This window comes from Adiantum capillus-veneris, chromosome 9 (genome assembly GCF_014529385.1).
Source record: "Adiantum capillus-veneris isolate H3 chromosome 9, ASM1452938v2, whole genome shotgun sequence".
NCBI classification, from domain to species: Eukaryota; Viridiplantae; Streptophyta; class Polypodiopsida; order Polypodiales; family Pteridaceae; genus Adiantum; species Adiantum capillus-veneris.
The window spans coordinates 120091569-120109227 of NC_140939.1; the positions used below are offsets into that span (position 1 = coordinate 120091569).

Sequence of the window (17659 nt, forward strand, 5' to 3'; positions counted from 1 at the left end):
CTATTCTCTAATCAATTAATTTCACTTTTGATTCTATCATTTGTTTCTATACTCTACCTTAATGCTCTTGTATTTGGCATAACTTAATCTTAATCTCCATCTCTCTAACCGTAATCCTAACACCATGGTCAAGCTAAGGCTTCATCCACGTTCCTAAGTTGGCAAAACTTTGTTTAGCATTGTGCAACTTGATGATGAGGGTTACCTTACCTCTTTTGGAGATGCTTCTTGGAAGTTGTCAAAGGGTTCTTGATTGTGGCGACGAGTTCCATGGAACTCTTTACATTCTACATGTTTCTAGAGTTAAAAAAAAGTTATATATCTAGCCAAGCAGCCAAATACTTCTTTGTGGCATTTTCGGCTGGGTCATATGAGTAGAAAGGGAATGAAAGCATTGTCTTGTTTTGGGTTATTTATCGGGTCTTGATTATTCTACCTTTAAGAGATGTGTGCATTGTTTGCCATGATAAACAAACACAAATTTCTTACAAAGCAAGTGGCTATAGAAGTGCTTACAATTGATATATAGTGATATTTGTGGTCCTATGTTCAACGTCTCATTGGGGGGTGCTTCTTATTTTGCCACATTCATAAATGACTATTCTTACAAAGTCTTTGTTTATCCTCTGAAACACAAGGATCAGGCGCTTGATAAATTCAAAATATTTGTCTCACTAGTTGAGAATGAGAAGGTCAAGTGATTATGCACTGACAATGGTGAGGAGTATGTTTCAAAGTCTTTTCAAGACTTTTGTGATTCAAGGGAATCAAACGTGAGTTGACTGCTCCTTACAATCCTCCAAAAAATGGTGTTGCAGAGAGGATGAATAGAACAATACTAGACAAAGTCAGATCTATGTTGTCTAGGGCTTTGGACAGAAGCACTTTCTATTTCAATTCATCTCCTCAATAGGTCACCTAATCATGTGCTAGATGAGCATGTTACAAAGATGCTTTGGTCCAAAAAGATTCATTCTTATGAGCATCTTTGAGGTTGTGAAGCATTTTGTCATGTTCATAAGAATAGGCGTAATAAGCTGGACCCCAAGTCAAGAAAATGTAGATTCTTGGGTTATTACGAGTTTGGTGAAATAGGATATCGTCTTTGGGATCCCAAAGAAAAAAGATTGTTTGAAGTAATGATGTGTAGTTCAACGAGCAAAAGATGCATAAGAAATCTATACCTACTATTGAGAATCGATGTGTGGTGATTCACGAGGAATGGAATAGTGCATAATAGAGTACGTAATGCACTTGAACAACCACTACAACATGTGGAAAACCCTCCTGTGTTAGAATAAAGGGTGGAACAACCTAATGCGCTTGAGTTAAGGATATCTACTCGGGTTTTCCTTCCTCCTTAACGTTTTGTTACATCTCTTGACTATGTGATATTAGAAATATTGCGGCGAGTCTTCATGCTATGAGCAATCTTTATCTGCAAATGATAAGCTTAAGTGGAAATTGGCTATGCAATCTTTGACGGTTGAGATTATCTTATACAAAGTAGTAGTGTTAACGAAGGCTATATGCTTTTTTTTGTAGGCTATGTTGATGAAGACTTTTCAGAAATTTAGAGCCGCTCAACGTCACCTTGATATATTAAATTCATCGCTCCATGCTTTTTAACATAGAGAGCATGACAATGGGTTGACAACTTTAGAGTACTTATCCCTCAGTTTGACGGTCTACACCTAGCTTGAAGCCAATATCGACTGTTCTGACAAAGTTCTGTAAAGTTCATCACCAACCTCTCCCAGAAGATTGAGAAGCTGGAAATGTTTCCCAAAAGCCCCAAAGAGAATGGCATTGAGCTTCTTGAGTACTTCGTCAAAGGAGCTTGAGCATGAGGCTTGTATGAGGCTAGGTTGAAAGAAGAGGAACAACACAGAAGCAGAAGTGATGGTAGACATGATAGCAGAAGTGAGCGTGACACTCAACACGAGGGTAGAAGTCGCAAAAGATGTCATGATGGAGATCGTGGTCGACTCAATCGAGAAGACGATGGACACCAAAATAGACCTAATCAACATGAGAGAAGCCATTAAAGACAAAGACATCATGGTAGAGAGGATGAATATAAAAAGGATCATAGCCACAGGGATGTGGTGATCGAAGGAGTGATAGAGAGCATGCTGATTGTAGGAATAGATACAATGGATATACATGTAGTGACCATGATGATGCATGCAAAGGCCGGAGTGGGAAGGATTGAAATGATAGAAACTCTAGCTCTTCAAAAGGGCATCAATCATAGGAACTTGAGTTGCTCAATGTTTATCGAGGTAGGGTTTCATGTGTCATGGATTGAGGCTACTTTGTGTAGCTTGCGTGCTTTCGTGATCGAAAAGAGGGGATTGTGCATGTGTCACAAATGCCACACATATGATTGTTGATGCAAAAGATATAGTCAAGAAAGATCAATAGATACAGGTTAAGGTTGTTTCCATGACTATTAATACAATTAGCCTTTCCATGAGAGATGTGGATCCAAAGACAAGGCAATATATAATATCGATGAAAAAAAGCTATTTGGATCCCTCTAGTATGAATCAGCCTTCAACAATATGTCACAAGGGAATTCCTAGGATTAGGTATTTTGGTAATTTTCCCTTATTATAATGTGCAAATTTTCACCTCCATACATCTTTTAATGCAAAATCTCATTTGTGATGTGTGGTCATAGACTTTTTGGCAAAAGCCTCGAGGAGATTCCCTTTGAGCCATCATCATGACCTATGCCAAGTGGTAATATCCACACCAGTATCACATTTTTACTTCTTACCATATAAGTAATCAAGGCAAACTAGTTCCTTTCCATTAGGGTAAAAATAGCCCAAAGCTTTCTTCCCACAACCATGTTTTGGCATATCGTGCAATTGATGCATTCTTGTCAACAACTTTATGTGCTTTTGTATTGGCACCTCATTTGTATATACATAACGACCAAAGCATTGCCAAGCACACCATGTTTCTCCATGTGAATTCTGTCACCCATGTGAGGGTCGTGCATAAGGCGACATGCTCTTGCCAGGCTTCCGAAAGCCCTCACTGCTCTCCTATAGTCGCTACTGCACGCCTTCTTGTAGTCGCTATTGTGTCTTCTCCAATTCGACTTCCCCCTTCTATGCCCTGCTTGGTGGCCCCTAATATCTTACTTGTTAGCCTTTTTTTAAAGACTTTTAACAAAAGAAAAAAATCACTGCCTCTTCTCGTCTTGATTTTGATATGCTTGCAGGTTGCATTGTGGCATCGGCTATTGTACCGATCAGAGAGAGAGTGTGTGGCACTACCCCTTCAACTCACTTGCGCTCTTGGCTTGTTGCTCGTTAGCCTTTGCATTGCTTGCTCCACGCCCTTTTCTACCTGTTGCTCCTTGCCCTGCACGCCAACTAGCCCCGTTCCCTTACGACGACGTTATTTTCTCCTTTTTATGATGCAGCTCGATTTCATTGGCTCTTGCTAGTGTTGCCCCATCGGCTTCTGCAATGTACAACGTTGCTTTTTGATGTTGAAAAAGAGTGCGCACATTGATCCGGAGTCTATGCTTAGGATTAATTGAAAAAAAGACCTTGGGCTCACCAAGTAATCATCGTCTTTAATCTCCAGAATTGGGAATGTTGTACTTGTACTTGTACTAGCCATATTCTTTGGTTTATCATATCAAGATGGAAATGGAATTTCCCATAGCTACTGCAGGTTACATGCTTCAAATCCTTATTGGCTCTAGGTTCTTATGTAGGTGGAATTTTATGAAGATTTCCTTGCAACCTTGGGTCGATGCACCAGAGAGTAAAACCACATGTGCTCATGAGCAAGAGTTGAACATGCAACGGAGCAAAGAGAGTTTTCCTAGAGCTGACCATTCGACCTTGCCATCTTTGCTGTCTTCGTTGCCACAATAATAAATTTTAAAAAAGTAGATTTTCCTTCTACTATTTGCTTGCAAGTGTTGGCACCCACCCCATGTCCAGCTTGCTTGTGCGTTGATCCTTGTCGGGCACCTACTATCCCTCCAACGACGTCCACGCGTCGTCTTCCTCCTCTGCGCACTATCCACGCCATGCATGCCCGCCTTTTCCTTCCATGCTCAATCAGAAGGGGATCGTACCCAATTCTCACTCTAATAAAACAATTTGATGAATAGGCAGGCAAGCTGCACTAACCTCTCCTTACTTACATTAATTCACGCACCATTTTTACGACATGACGTCGATCAAGGTCAACAACATCAGCATCATAAGGGTGGACCGTGGGAGAGAGCGTTTCAAGAAGGAGCAACCACGGGGTGATGGTGCGTGACCACGTCTTATAACAGCAACAAGGGTCGATCAAACCCCACACGAACCATACCAGGGTCCTCCACTCACACTGCACAGTGTCTCGTGTGTGTGTGTTCACGTCGGAATAATAATCTTGAAGCGAAGAGTTGAAGAGCTGGAATTTTCTTGATGCAGGAGCAACCCAAAGCCGTCCATTTCTCATGCATTTGCATGCTCCCACGTCGTGCATCTCTCTCTCGTAAACTGCAATTCCTATCATGAGTTTCCGCGCATTTAGCTAGGAAAGCTCACAGAGAGAGAGAGAGAGAACCTGAAACAGCCTCGCAGTCAACCGCATGCTCTCCTTCGATCTCAAAAAATTCGAGTAACTCCTAAAAACTTCCCCTGCTTTAAGCTTTAAAGTAAATTATGCATCTTCTTCTCTCTCTCTCTCTCTCTCTCTCACACACACACACACACACACACACACACAGACCACCACTCTCACTCCCGACTAGCACTCACAGCCACTGTGTTGCCCAAAAATCTCCAAGTGAGCGCACCTGTTTGACATTTCTGGTGGGTAATTTTAGCCAACCACTACTGATGCAATCACGGCCCTCATGCTTGCTCCTGATCTGATGCGATAACACCCGCTCGCAAGTGACACAGACCAGTTCTGTTGTGATCGCCTTTGTTGAGCAACCACAAGGGCAACAGCGACACAACCGTGTGCCTAATCATGCGTGGTGCACTAGATGTGAGGTAACAATGCTAAAAGAGCACCACTATAATCGCTACTCAAAACTGACTTTTCTTTTCATTTCATCATAGGTGAATTACAATATAACCTATCATTTAAAGCAATGGGAGTCGCATCAGCAAGCAAGCCGAGTGGTGAATTTACTGACATTGGCACCCCAGAACTTGCAGTCAGAAACCGCAAAAACAAGAATGTACATGTTGTAGCAAGCCTCACTTGCCTTCAATTTGCTTTTGCAGTATATGCTACATTCTTGCTTTATTTCATGAGCCCGGGCATTGACGTTGTAACAGACTCTGATAGATCATCATCATGGGCATCTCACATTGCCAGGCAGTGGAAGGGATTGGTTTTTAACCCCACCAACCGGAGACAGCTCACTGGCTATCCAAAACAAGGGAACATAACATCTTCATCACACCAAGCTCTCGCATGTGAATATCAATCGATAACTTTCGAGCAGAAAAAATCCAATGACACCAGGGTGTTAGCTTCCAAAAGAGAGCTCTTTAATGAGATCATGGAGTTCCAGCAGCAGAGAAGAGGCTGTGAAACCCTCGATGAACTCATGGCTCTCCCTTCAGCTTGGAACATCCAAGAGAGACAGCCAAAGATCACAGTCCTTCTTAATCACTTCAAACGAAAGACATTATGTGCACAACTCGATACTCTGCTGAAGCAAACCATAGCTGTTCACAGGGTATGGGTGCTTGCGTTTGGCAGCCCCAAAGCAGAGTTAATCCGGAGAATAGTGGAAATGTACAATGACACACGCATAAGTTTTGTGTGCTCTTCATTCGATTTCAAGTATTACGGGAGATTTCAGATTGCCTTGCAAGCAGAGGGGGCAGACTTTGTATATATTCTAGATGATGACATGATTCCTGGGAGGAGGATGCTGGAAATTCTTTCTCACATTGCAGGCACAGAGAAATATGGTAATGCCGTTCTAGGCAGCATCGGTAGGGTGTTGCCATTCAGGCAAAAGGATTATAGCTTCCCGAGCTACAGGAAGTATGGGTCCAAAGAGGCGGGCTTGTATCTGCCTGACCCTGCTTATGAGATCATGGTGGATAGGATTGTCCAAGTTGACTTCCTGTCCAGCTCATGGTTCCTCTCGGCTGATCTCGTGAAGACGCTGTTTATTGAAACTCCCTTCACATTTGCAACTGGAGAGGATCTTCACTTGAGGTGTTGATCATGCTTTGCATTGTTGATTACATTAATCTGCACACTTGCAATGCATTATCTGCACAAGCACAAACCACTGCACACAAATGATTTAATGTCTGCATATGTATGCCTGTGTGTGTGATATACATCATATTAGGTGTGTATGGGGGTGCACCAGCTGGTTTCTAACCATTCCTTCTGGTTTGGGGGTGCCTTCTCCCTGCAATATCCATGCTTGCAGTTATCAGCTTCAAAAGTACAGGGATGCTGGCTCTTTTGTGGTGCCCATTAATCCTCAAGAGAAGGATACGTGGGGAGACAGGGAGCATCGGCTAGCTCAGATTTCAGAAACTACTGTCATCTTCAAAGATGTGGTGCAAGTAAGAGATGATCAATGGTGGAGGACCTTCTCAAGAGGCTATGTGACACAATGGGCTGCAATGTACCCTCAACAAGTAGATGCTCTCATGTATGCTCACAGGCTGCAGGATGTAACTGACTTTGCACCTCTAATCCACCGCTTCCGTGCCACTCCTCTAAAGAAGGCCTTTTTGGTAGTGTCAGGTGGATTTCTATGTCCTTGTGAAGAGGCTGCCAACAAGCTTGGGTGGCCTGCTGCCTCATGCCACGACCGACGTTTCAAGATCTTTAATCTAGAAATTGGATCTGTAGCTGGATCCTTACTTTCTGATGTCTCCCTCATGCAAGAATTGTATGGTGCCATCAAAGGACTGATTAAGATTCACTCCCCAGCTTTGGTGGTGGCTGTTGACAATGGGCAATCTTGCGTAAGGGATGCCTTGCAGTTGGCTGTGACCAATTATGGGACAAATACATCTCTTGTCTTACTTCCTCGCAACACCATTGCTCACTCATTGTGGATGGCCAGCTTACGGCATCAATCCTTGCAGGGTAAGTGGTTCTTCCAGCATGCTGCAAAGTCAAGCTCTCTTATGTGTGCATTGGTTGGCTGCATGTTGATGTGGTTGTCACCATCACATCACGATTAAATCTCAGTAAAAAATAATACCTAACTGTATCTTCACTTTTTATGACCAGCTTGGAGCAAAATGAGGATCTCTGTAAACATCGTCACGCAGGATAGGGCCAGGTCCCTTGAAAGACTACTGAACTCACTGACAAATGCATACTATCTGGGTGATTCAATCGCAATTACCATCAATATGGACAGCAAAGTGGACGACGAGACCCTAAAGGTGGTGAATAATTTTGCATGGTCACATGGCACAAAGGTAGTACGAAGGCGTATTATCCAAGGGGGGCTTATTCGGGCTGTAAGTGAGAGCTGGTACCCTGCTTCAGATGATGAGTTTGGACTCCTTTTGGAGGATGACATTGAAGTCTCCCCCTTCTATTACATGTGGCTAAAGTACGCATTACTTGCGTATCACTATGACCCCACCGTCTTTCTGCCAGAACTCAGTGCAATCGCCTTGTACACGCCAAGGCTCGTGGAAGTTGTCAAGGAAAGACCTAAGTGGAATGCCACAGAGTTTTTCCAGCACATACATCCCAACATGCCATACCTTCATCAATTGCCATGTAGCTGGGGTTCTCTCTTCTTCCCCAAGCACTGGCGAGAGTTTCACAAGTACATGGGGATGAGATACACGGTAGATGCAAAACAAAACCCTGTGCAGATACCCAAATCACGAACCAATGGGTGGCAAGCATCCTGGAAAAAATTCTTGATAGACATGATGTATTTGAGAGGCTATGTGGCTTTATACCCCAATTTTCCTCAGCAAGCAAGCTTTTCTACCAATCATATGGAGCCGGGTGCACATATCAATGCCTCAGACAATGTATTGAAGCACAACAAGGAGGATTTTGAGGTGCCTTTGCTGCAGGAGGACTTCTGGCCATTGCTTCCACAGCAGAGGCTACCTCCGTTCGATCGCTTGCCAGTGCTTAACCTGTTCAATCAGCCAACTAGCTTGAAGGGCCTCAAGGGGGCTGGCGCCAAGCTAAAGCAGGATGTTCTAGCATGCGAAAATGGAGAGATTGTAGAAGTAGATAGTATAACAGGCTCTCCCTCACAATGTTCTAAGTTCTGACCCAAGTAATAGCTCTGCTTTGCCTTGGAATTGCCTCTTACTGCTGACTGACACACATGTGGGTCGATACTACTTGTTCATCTCCTTCAAAGCAACTGTGTAGGATACTAGCAAGCTTCACACAACCTAATAAAACAAAGCCCCTTTTTCAAATTTCAAAACGTAAATTCCTATATCTGCATTTTTACACTAATTTCCTTTCATTTTTATAGGTTTTAAAACCTCACAATTTGAAATGTACATTTTAACTTCCAAATTGATAGGTGGGGGTTACACTAAACTTACTTCATTGTTTGCCATTCGAATGAAGAGTTTACATGAATGTGTTATTTCACCGCCGCCGGACCTTGAAGGAAATGGAGATGTTGGAGAAAATAAAGGTTCTAACTTCTACTTTCTAGCATACAGAGGCGAGGGGAGACTTTTGGGCAATCGATTTTTATTTTTTTATTTATTTTTTGAATGGAGAAGAAGGCGAGGTGTTGGACGGGCGGCATAGGTCTGTCATAAGGTGCAAGAGGTTGAAGTAGCGGAGGGGCGATGAGGGACAGTGGAGTAGGAGCGTAGAGGGAGAGATGATGGCGAGGCTGCTCTCAATTCTTTTTTTCTTAAGTATTGCAAGTAAAGCGTTATGCATCTTGAGGTTCCTCGTTGTTGGTCTAGGGCAGTGAGTAACAATTGTGAAGCTAAGTGGTAGAGTCCGAAACCGACTCGATACATTTATTACAAGTGTTGGATAGCCTCTCATACAAGTCCCCAAGCTGGTAGGAGGTACCAGCTGGGGAAAAATAGAAAAATCGCCTATTAGTTGAAGGGGGTGAATGGAAGCGTGAGAGGTTGAGGGGAAAAAGAGTGAGTCTCTCTCTCTCTCTCTCTCTCTCTCTCTCTCTCTCTCTCTCACACTGTGCGTGCGATCAGGGCAGTCATCCCCCGACGCTCTCTAGTGCCATCAAAGTCGCGTCCACACTGTCTCTGCCTGAATGCGCGTCTGTGCAGCGAGACTGCTTGCGTGACATAGAAAGGGGGAGGGGGGGCGGGGGTAATGACCATTTCGTTTATGTTTTTTGGGTGGGGGGAATCTCACTAATTAATACATTTTCTTTTACCTCTCCCAGTAGCCTAGTAGATGGGAAGACTTGGGATCTGAACAAAAAATGAATAAACATAAAGAGATGTCAATATATTATATGAGCACTTAAATTTCAAATTTATAGGAATTAACTTTTTACCCTTTTAGCATCATGGAAGAGGTTAAACTAAGAAAACTATTACTCAATAATCTGAAATTCCAAGAGCTTGTACAGTGGGAAGGCACCCTTGAGGCAATGCCCAATAGCAAAGCTAGGAGAAACATTTATCTCAACCGAAGGATGGCAACTTGTGTGAAATCTTTAAGTATGAAGCTTGAACGATCTAGGTCAAACTTCAAGCATATGTGGCTTTCACCTTATTAGCAAGTGATGAAATCATGAGGCCTACCTAAATATGCCTCCACAACAACAAAGATGAGACTTTAATTTGAAATATTCCTTTTCAATATTCCCTCTACTCTTGTAATGCTTATGTATCATGATGTTAGCCGTCAAAATCCAAGCTAACTCTCATGCGTTTCAAGTGGCTAATTCAAAAAATTAGTGTGAAGAATTTTCTTCATTAAATCTAGATTTATGGAGGTGAATCTTGGAGGAGGAGTGCATGTTGCAATAAACAATTGCAATTGTGCCTGCTTGCTCCACTAGAGCTTTAGTAGTGTGTCAAGATCTTCAAGAGTTCACCACAATAGTTATTATAGGCACATGAAGCAAGCAATGCAAGGAAAAAGAACTTCCCACCTTCAAATCCAAAATTTGTTGATGCAACACTAGGATTACATGAAATCTAACCTTATTTTGAGCACTAATGCTTGTAGCCAATGATGCGCCACTGCAAATCCTTGATACTCCCAACTCAAAAATTTAATGCTCTCCACACACACATGCGCTCACACACACACACACACACACACACACACACACACACACACACACACACACACACACACACACAATAACACGAGCACTTTTTTGTGGGATCCAACACTTGGGAGTTTTTTAAGGGAACCTCTTGTAAGCCTTGGTTTAGAACCAAAAAAGTATCTCATCATGGGTAAAGATGGATTGTATTAAGTGGTACGAGTTGGTAGAAGCACATGAGTGATCACCCCCACTACTTGCATGGCAAGGTCTTTCTCTATTTTCACCCCCATCAACCACTCTTTACAAGTAGAAAAAAATGTCATCACAACTGAAGCTTGCAAGAAATGGACCACCTCTCTTATGCTATTTAAAAACATGCGCATGGCTAGAAGATATATTACTTGGCCCTAATATCACCAGCAAAAGCCCCAGTTCCCGTTAGGCCTATTGTCCATATTATGTTGACATCAATAGCAAGAGCATTGTTTCAATGACTCGTGCAACCCATAAATTAAAGACTAATTAAGTTTCTTGGTTTATGATGGATGTAGGTAACAAGGGCAATGCTTGCATAGAATGGCACTTGGTCAAATAAAAGGGGATTAACTCACACTACCATGGGGAGCATAGTTTATTGTACCATATGCCTTAATAATTTGAATCTTGTTACTTCATGCCATTTTGTGAATGGTCTTATTAATGTGGTCATTTTTTATGCTACTTACATAGGTTCCAACTCAAAGCTCATCACATAGAAAGGAAAACAGCTTCGACGCCCTGCCAATAGCGTTGTATGCCCCACAAATCAAAGCTTCTCCTTTATAGATCGAAACTTTTCCTTTAGTAGGTCATCTACTGCAATGTTGTAGCGGTAATGAAGTGCAGGTCACCACAAGAGAGTAGAATGTGCTAGGAGACAAATGATGCAATATGGGAGTGTTTTGCTAGCCCACATGCAAAGCGAGCGGGCGGTGGTGCGTGGCATTGCTTTGCAATGTGGTTCAAATGTCCCATTGGATCAAAGACCTGAGAGTTGGTGAGCTTCTCTCTCTCTCTCTCTCTCTCTCTCTCTCTCTCTCTCTGTGCTCTTTTGGAGTAGTTTTTACATCAAGTGCAATTACTCGCCTAGGTTGACAACCACAAGATTTGAATTGGCTATTGAGAAAAATTGGATGGGGATATGTCATAATAATCAATATCTAATTCTCCTAAATGATTTTCTCATATTAAACTGATCATTTAATGTGGGGAAGTGCCAAGGGAGAAAAAGCTAGAATATTGGTTAAGCCAGCAGACTGGCCACAGTAGGGATCCAAAGGAGGGAAAATAGGGATCCAAAGGGGGGGCCATCTGCAAAAGAGCCATGTGCAACAATGGGCTAAAAAGACCCCAAGGTTCAGCCCATTAAGACTTCCAAAATGCTAAGGTTCCAAAATTCAAAGGTTGTGTCCAAAGGTCAACCCTAGGGAAAATTGGATGCTTTGTGTGTGCCCTAAAAGTCTTTGCACATCCCTACATGGGAGGGGGCGAGCCCCAAAGGTAGGAGATGAGAGAGAAAGCCACACACACACACACACACAGAGGCTCCCTTTACACAAAGGGAATGAGGGACACATGTCAACTCCCTAGGCCAGATGCCCACAAGGTGTGCCCAATTCCTATTGGAAGACCCTTGAAGTGGACCAATGAGAATTAAGCTAGAGTAAATGTAGTTTAATTAATTTAAAAACATTTAATAAAAGAAACCAATGAGAATTAAGTCTCCTAGAAGACTATTGGGCAGTCTCCCAAAGGGTCCAATGAGCATTCAGAAGCCCCATGGCTTGCCTGATTTCTATTGGCCAGGAGACAAAGGGGTCCAATGAGAGTTTAGTTTAATTATTTAATTACCTAAAGCTCTCACAAAAGGGGAAAGGGGGACACATGTCAGAAGGCTATCACTTATGCTGCTTAATTCCTATTGGCTTGACTTGGGGAGGTCCAATGAGGCAAAAGCCAGACCAAATTAGCAGCTAGGGCTCGCCCAAGAGAGAGAGGGGGCTGATTTTTGCTTGGCATTGACACACACACACTCACACTTGACCATGTGTGAAGGAAGAATACTCTATCTCCTCCCAAGCTTTAATGGAGAGCTCATCACCTACTCCAAGCTTGTGAGATAGAAGCCTACATCAACACTCTCTTGGCATGTGGATGCAAATCCAACCAAGAGCCAAGCTTCAATGCATGCTCATCTCCTCTACCAAGCTAATTACTAAGCTAAGCTATGCTAATATGAGTGATTATGTGAGGAGATGTACATCTTTCTCGTAAGATACTCCTTCTTCCTCTCAATCTACTCTCATACCCTGCTAGCTCTCACCATCTTCGAAGGTGTGTGAGGTCTTGGGTCTGAGAATGGGGATAATTCAAGTTGTGTTTGATTAAGTGTTTTGCTTGGTGTATGAAGCTTCCATCTTCATTGCACTAGCTAGTCTTCAAGGAACACAAAGAATTGTATTGTACAATGTCTCTCTTGATGGGAGAAACCATAATACAAAGCCTTTTGGAGGGGGGACCGGCTCCATGCAAATCTGGTCCTCAACTGTTGTCAATATCTTAATTTCTCTCTCTTTTGAAAGTATTGTCGATGCTATCTAACTAGGTGTTATGTTTTTTGTTGCTCTCTCCACCCAAGCACTCTTGTAATTCTCATTAGGAATCTATTCTAATGAAATGCCCTCTATGTTCATGCTAATTTCCGCTACACATAAGTTATTAGGCCATTAAATGTTACATTGGTATCAGAGCTCAAGGTTTCTCTTTTCTTGCTCAAGAAGGGAGGTCCTCAAGCTAGCTACAAATGGTTGGTATTATTAATTGCCTGTGAGTAAGTAGAATAGGGATTTTTCAGCCTTGCAGTGCGCCTGCCTTTGTGCAGTTAACGGGGCATCACCGTCGAGAGCTATGGTTTTAATAGTGGAGTCCTACGGGGCTTGCCTACGGCTTAACCAATATTGAGCTATTAGAAGCTTGACAGGAGCCGGTGCTGTCTTGGTGTCGAAAGACCCTCTCTTCTATTCCTTGCAATTAATGGTATTCGAGCCGCGGGTAGAGTAGCTTGAGTGTTTTATTTCTAAAGGGGTAAAGAGGAGTAGCAACTAGGGCTTGAAGTGCCAAAGTATACCCAAAAAGTTTACACCTAAAAGTTGTTAGAATGGCTGACAATAGTAAAGAGAGTGAAATTAATGTTGATAACTTTGATTTTGCTCATGAGCAAGCTACTAATGATGCTTCAATGCTTGTTAACTATCTTGTTTCTAGGCTTCAACAAGCCATGGGCAATCCATCTCTCCAAAGTGAAGTGCAACGGCAGCTCCTTGCTCACGGGATTCTCCAAGCTCATCACCATGATGAGAGAACACCTAGGAAGCCTCCTTGTGAGACTACCAAAAGAGGTCTCTCTCCGATTCGGGAAGAAGAAGAGAATCCATATGAAGGGCTCAAGAATTTACTTCTTGATGATGCATCTCCTTCCCAAAGGAGAACTCAAGAGCCTCCACCGACGGAACGAGAAAGAAGCGAGTCTCCCGCCACCTCGGCGGAGATGGCTCCACGAAGACGGCGGGCTAAACGCTCTCCATCACCACCAAAGCGGAGAAGACCATCGTATTCTTCTCCTCACCACAATTCAAAGAGGGATGATAAAAAGCAAGAGAAGAAAAAGGCGAGAAAGAGGACACCCTCTTCTCCATCTTCTTCATCCTCTTCCTCTTATGAAAGCTATGGTGAAGACGACAAAGATCAAGACAAGAAAAAGGCGAGAAAGAGGTCACCCTCTTCTCCATCTTCTTCAAATTCTTCACCTTCTGAAGAAAGTGATGGTGCAACTTTTGAACCATAAAAAAGAAGAGGCCATAGGAAATCCTATGCTGCATGGAAGAGGTCGTCCAAGCTGAAGAAATTCAAAGAGGGAGGGAAGAGCATCTCTTTCCTTACCTATGATGGCACCTTCGGTGCTACGGACAAAGTCTTGGCCTTTATCCAGCAATTCGATGCGGCGTTTGGAGATGAGGGCTTCACGGAGTCCTCTAAGCTACGCCATGTAGCTATGCACTTTCAAAAGTCCGCTAGACAATGGTGGTCTAGCCTATGAGCCAACGGTGAAGCTCCACGAACATGGAAGGCTTTAAGAGCTTCCATTATGAAGCAGTTTTTGGCCACCGATGCCAAAGACAAAGTACTCACCGAATGGCGAAGCTTAAAGCTCTCTCCCAATGAATCCATCCACAAATATGTAGACAAGTTTTGGGACCTACAACTCAAAGCCACTGTCTTCAAAAAGTTGGATTTTGGAGAGCAAAAGTAACAATTTTGTGCGGGCTTAACCGAAGAAATGGCGGAGTATGTCAACTCCCAAAGGCCACGTACCATATCGGCGGTAATACACCATACTATGGTGGCCTCTCAAATCAATTTCCAAACGGGGGGTAAAAGAAATAATAAGCCCCCGGAAAACAAGGGTTCCAATGAGCCTAAGGGGAAGGACAATGTCCAAAAGTCTCCTAAGGGCAATTCCAACAAAGCTAAAGAGAAGGGAGTTTACAAAGGAAAGAATAAACTCTCTCCTGAAGAGCTTGAGCGTTATCGTAAGGATAACCGGTGTTTCAAGTGCGGCGAACAAGGGCATGCGTACCACGCTTGTCCCCAAAAGAACAACCGCCAAGATCCTCCTAGAGCTTCTTTGGTTGAAATCCAAGAGGAGGAGATTCACCAAACTCACCACAAAGGATCTCCTCTATGCCATGCTTGGGGAAAGGTAAGAGAACATGATGCTTTTATTCTCTTTGACCCTGGTTCTACTCACAATTTCATATCTATGGAGTTAGCCACCAAGCTAGGCATACAATCCTACGAGATGGGAGATATCCTACCCGCAGACAGTGCCTTCAAGGGGCAAGAAGCTTCAGTCACTCCCTTAATCGGGAAATTGAGGCTTCATGTCCAAGGCTATGTGGACAAAGAGGACTTCTTTATCTCTCCTCTCAAGCATGAGGATGTAATCCTAGGGGCACCATGGTTTGACCGCCTGGCTGCCGATGTTAAATTTCCTGAAAGGAGAATCTCCTTTAAGTTCAGGGAAAAAGACATGTATATAGATGCTAAGGAGATGGGTAACACCATCCCCATTGTACATACACCAGCTTTCAACAAGTCAATAAAGAGCTCTATTTTCGTGTACATGATTTTTGTTAAAGATTCTCAAAATGAACCTAATGCTTTAGCAAAAGAAAATAAAAGCAACCAAAAGGAATTAGAGTTATCCAATTTTCTCAAGGGGTTTCAAGATGTTTTTATTGACGACATCCCTTGTGAGCTACCTCCTAAACGAGGTAATGATGACCATGCAATTGAACTTCTTCCAGGAAGTTCACTGCCTAACAAACCTCCTTATAGAGTTTCTCAAGCTCAACAAGAGGAGATTATACGGCAAGTGCATGAGTTAGTTGAGAAGGGCATGGTTAGGCCTAGCTCATCTCCATTTTGCTCACCTGTGCTATTAGTGCAAAAGAAAGACAGCACATATCGTATGTGTGTCGACTATAGAGCACTAAATAGGATCACTATCAAGAATAGGTTTCCCGTTCCACGGGTAGAAGACCTATTTGATAAGCTACAAGGATCGAACTACTTCAGTAGGATTGACCTAAAAAGTGGCTATCATCAAATAAGGATAGTTGATCAAGACATTGTAAAGACCGCATTTCGTACTACATTTGGTCTTTACGAATACATTGTCATGCCTTTTGGCTTGACCAATGCACCAGCCACATTCAACCGCTTGATGGAGAAGCTGTTCAGGCCTCATCGAACCTTCACTGAAGTGTTCTTTGATGATATTATCATCTACTCTAATTCATTGGAGGAACACAAGCAACACCTCCAGGTAATATTTCAAGTTTTAAGAGAGAATAAACTTTATGTTAATCGAAAGAAAAGTGATTTTTTCTTGCAAGAGATTCAGTATTTAGGTCACATTATCTCTCAAGATGGCATCCAAATGGATCCATCCAAGTTAGAGGTAATAAAAGGATGGCCTAAACCAAGGAATCTTCATGAACTAAGAAGCTTTATAGGTATGTGTGCATACTATAGACGCTTCATAGAAAAGTTCTCACAAATTGCGGGACCATTACATGACCTAACAAAGAAAAGTGTTAGGTATACATGGTCTGCTAAGGAGAACAATGCTTTCGAAAAGCTTAAAGAAAAGCTTATCTCTCAACCTGTGCTTACACTACCGGATCTCTCAAAACCATTTGAGGTCCAATGTGATGCTTGTGGTGATTGCCTTGGAGCTGTTTTGCTCCAAGAAGGGCACGCCATAGGCTATGAGAGTCGAAGGCTCGACCCTGTTGAGCAAGCTCTAGGCATATATGAAAAAGAACTCCTTGCAGTTCTACATGCCTTAGACTCATGGAAGCACTATTTATTGGGGACTCCTTTCATTCTGCGAACGGATCACCAAAGTCTTAAGTACTTCATGACGCAGACCAAGCTCTCCGACAAACAAATGAGGTGGGCAAATTTCCTTTCGCAATTTCATTTTCATATTGCTCACATTGCTGGCAAGCATAATCAAGTAGCCGATGCACTCTCAAGACGACCGAGAGTGAATGCGGTTTCCATAGCAACTCACAATGATCTATCTTCAATGATAGATGAGTATGCTATTGATCCCGATTTTAGAGGTGTGATTTCAGCCCTTGCATTAGGGAAGAAAGAAGAACCATTTACTTTACAAGATGGTTATCTTCTCTATGGCAATAGACTATGAGTTACTAACTCACTACGTGAGAAAGTAATGTATGAATCTCATGCTCCCCCATATGCGGGGCATAGAGGGATTCAGTTTACCTTAAAGGGAATTGAAACATATTTCTATTGGCCTACCATGAAAGTGAACATACAAGAGTATGTTTCCAAATGTGTGGTATGTCAAAAGACAAAATTTGATAGAGGGAAGCAACCTGGATTGCTTCAACCCTTGCCAATCCCTAATTCACCTTGGGAGAGCATATCCATGGATTTTATCTTTGGATTGCCTAAGTCTATCCATGGGAATACGGGGATATGGACGATAGTAGACAGGTTCAGTAAACAAGCTCATTTTATACCTGTCAAAAAGACTATCAAAGCCCATCAAATGGCAACCCTCTTCATTTCACAAATTTTCAAGTACCATGGCTTGCCAATGTCCATAGTGTCGGATAGAGATCCTAGAATGACCAGTAATTTCTGGAAGGGTCTCTTTGAGAATTTAGGAACAAGGCTAAACTTCTCTTCGGCCTATCATCCACAAACTGATGGCCAAAGTGAAATAGCTAACCTAACCATTCTCGATCTACTAAAAGCCTATGTAACGGAAGTAGATCAAAGATCCCAATG

The 17659-nt window shown here is 42.7% G+C and overlaps 1 protein-coding gene across 2 annotated transcripts; it reads left to right on the top strand.

Annotated features, from left to right (window-relative positions):
• The first annotated feature begins 4228 nt into the window (after positions 1-4228).
• Positions 4229-8770, top strand: LOC147451083 (uncharacterized). 2 transcript variants are annotated; one of them, XM_086520039.1, is made up of 4 exons: positions 4229-5027; positions 5097-6216; positions 6440-7110; positions 7258-8770. In XM_086520039.1, the coding sequence occupies exons 2-4, from the start codon at positions 5129-5131 to the stop codon at positions 8274-8276; spliced, it is 2778 nt and encodes a 925-aa protein (XP_086376165.1). In that variant the 5' UTR covers positions 4229-5027; positions 5097-5128; the 3' UTR covers positions 8277-8770. The 2 variants fall into 2 exon arrangements, with proteins under 2 accessions (XP_086376165.1, XP_086376164.1); XM_086520038.1 differs by having other exon boundaries at positions 4229-6216.
• The last annotated feature ends 8889 nt before the right edge of the window (positions 8771-17659 follow it).

Bases quoted from the DNA above. Each gene is read 5' to 3' on its own strand.
- LOC147451083 (XM_086520038.1), top strand. From the start codon at position 5,129: ATGGGAGTCGCATCAGCAAGCAAGCCGAGTGGTGAATTTACTGACATT. The intron at 6,217-6,439 runs GTGTTGATCATG...CCATGCTTGCAG, and splicing joins GGAGAGGATCTTCACTTGAG to TTATCAGCTTCAAAAGTACA. The intron at 7,111-7,257 runs GTAAGTGGTTCT...TTTTATGACCAG, and splicing joins ACGGCATCAATCCTTGCAGG to CTTGGAGCAAAATGAGGATC.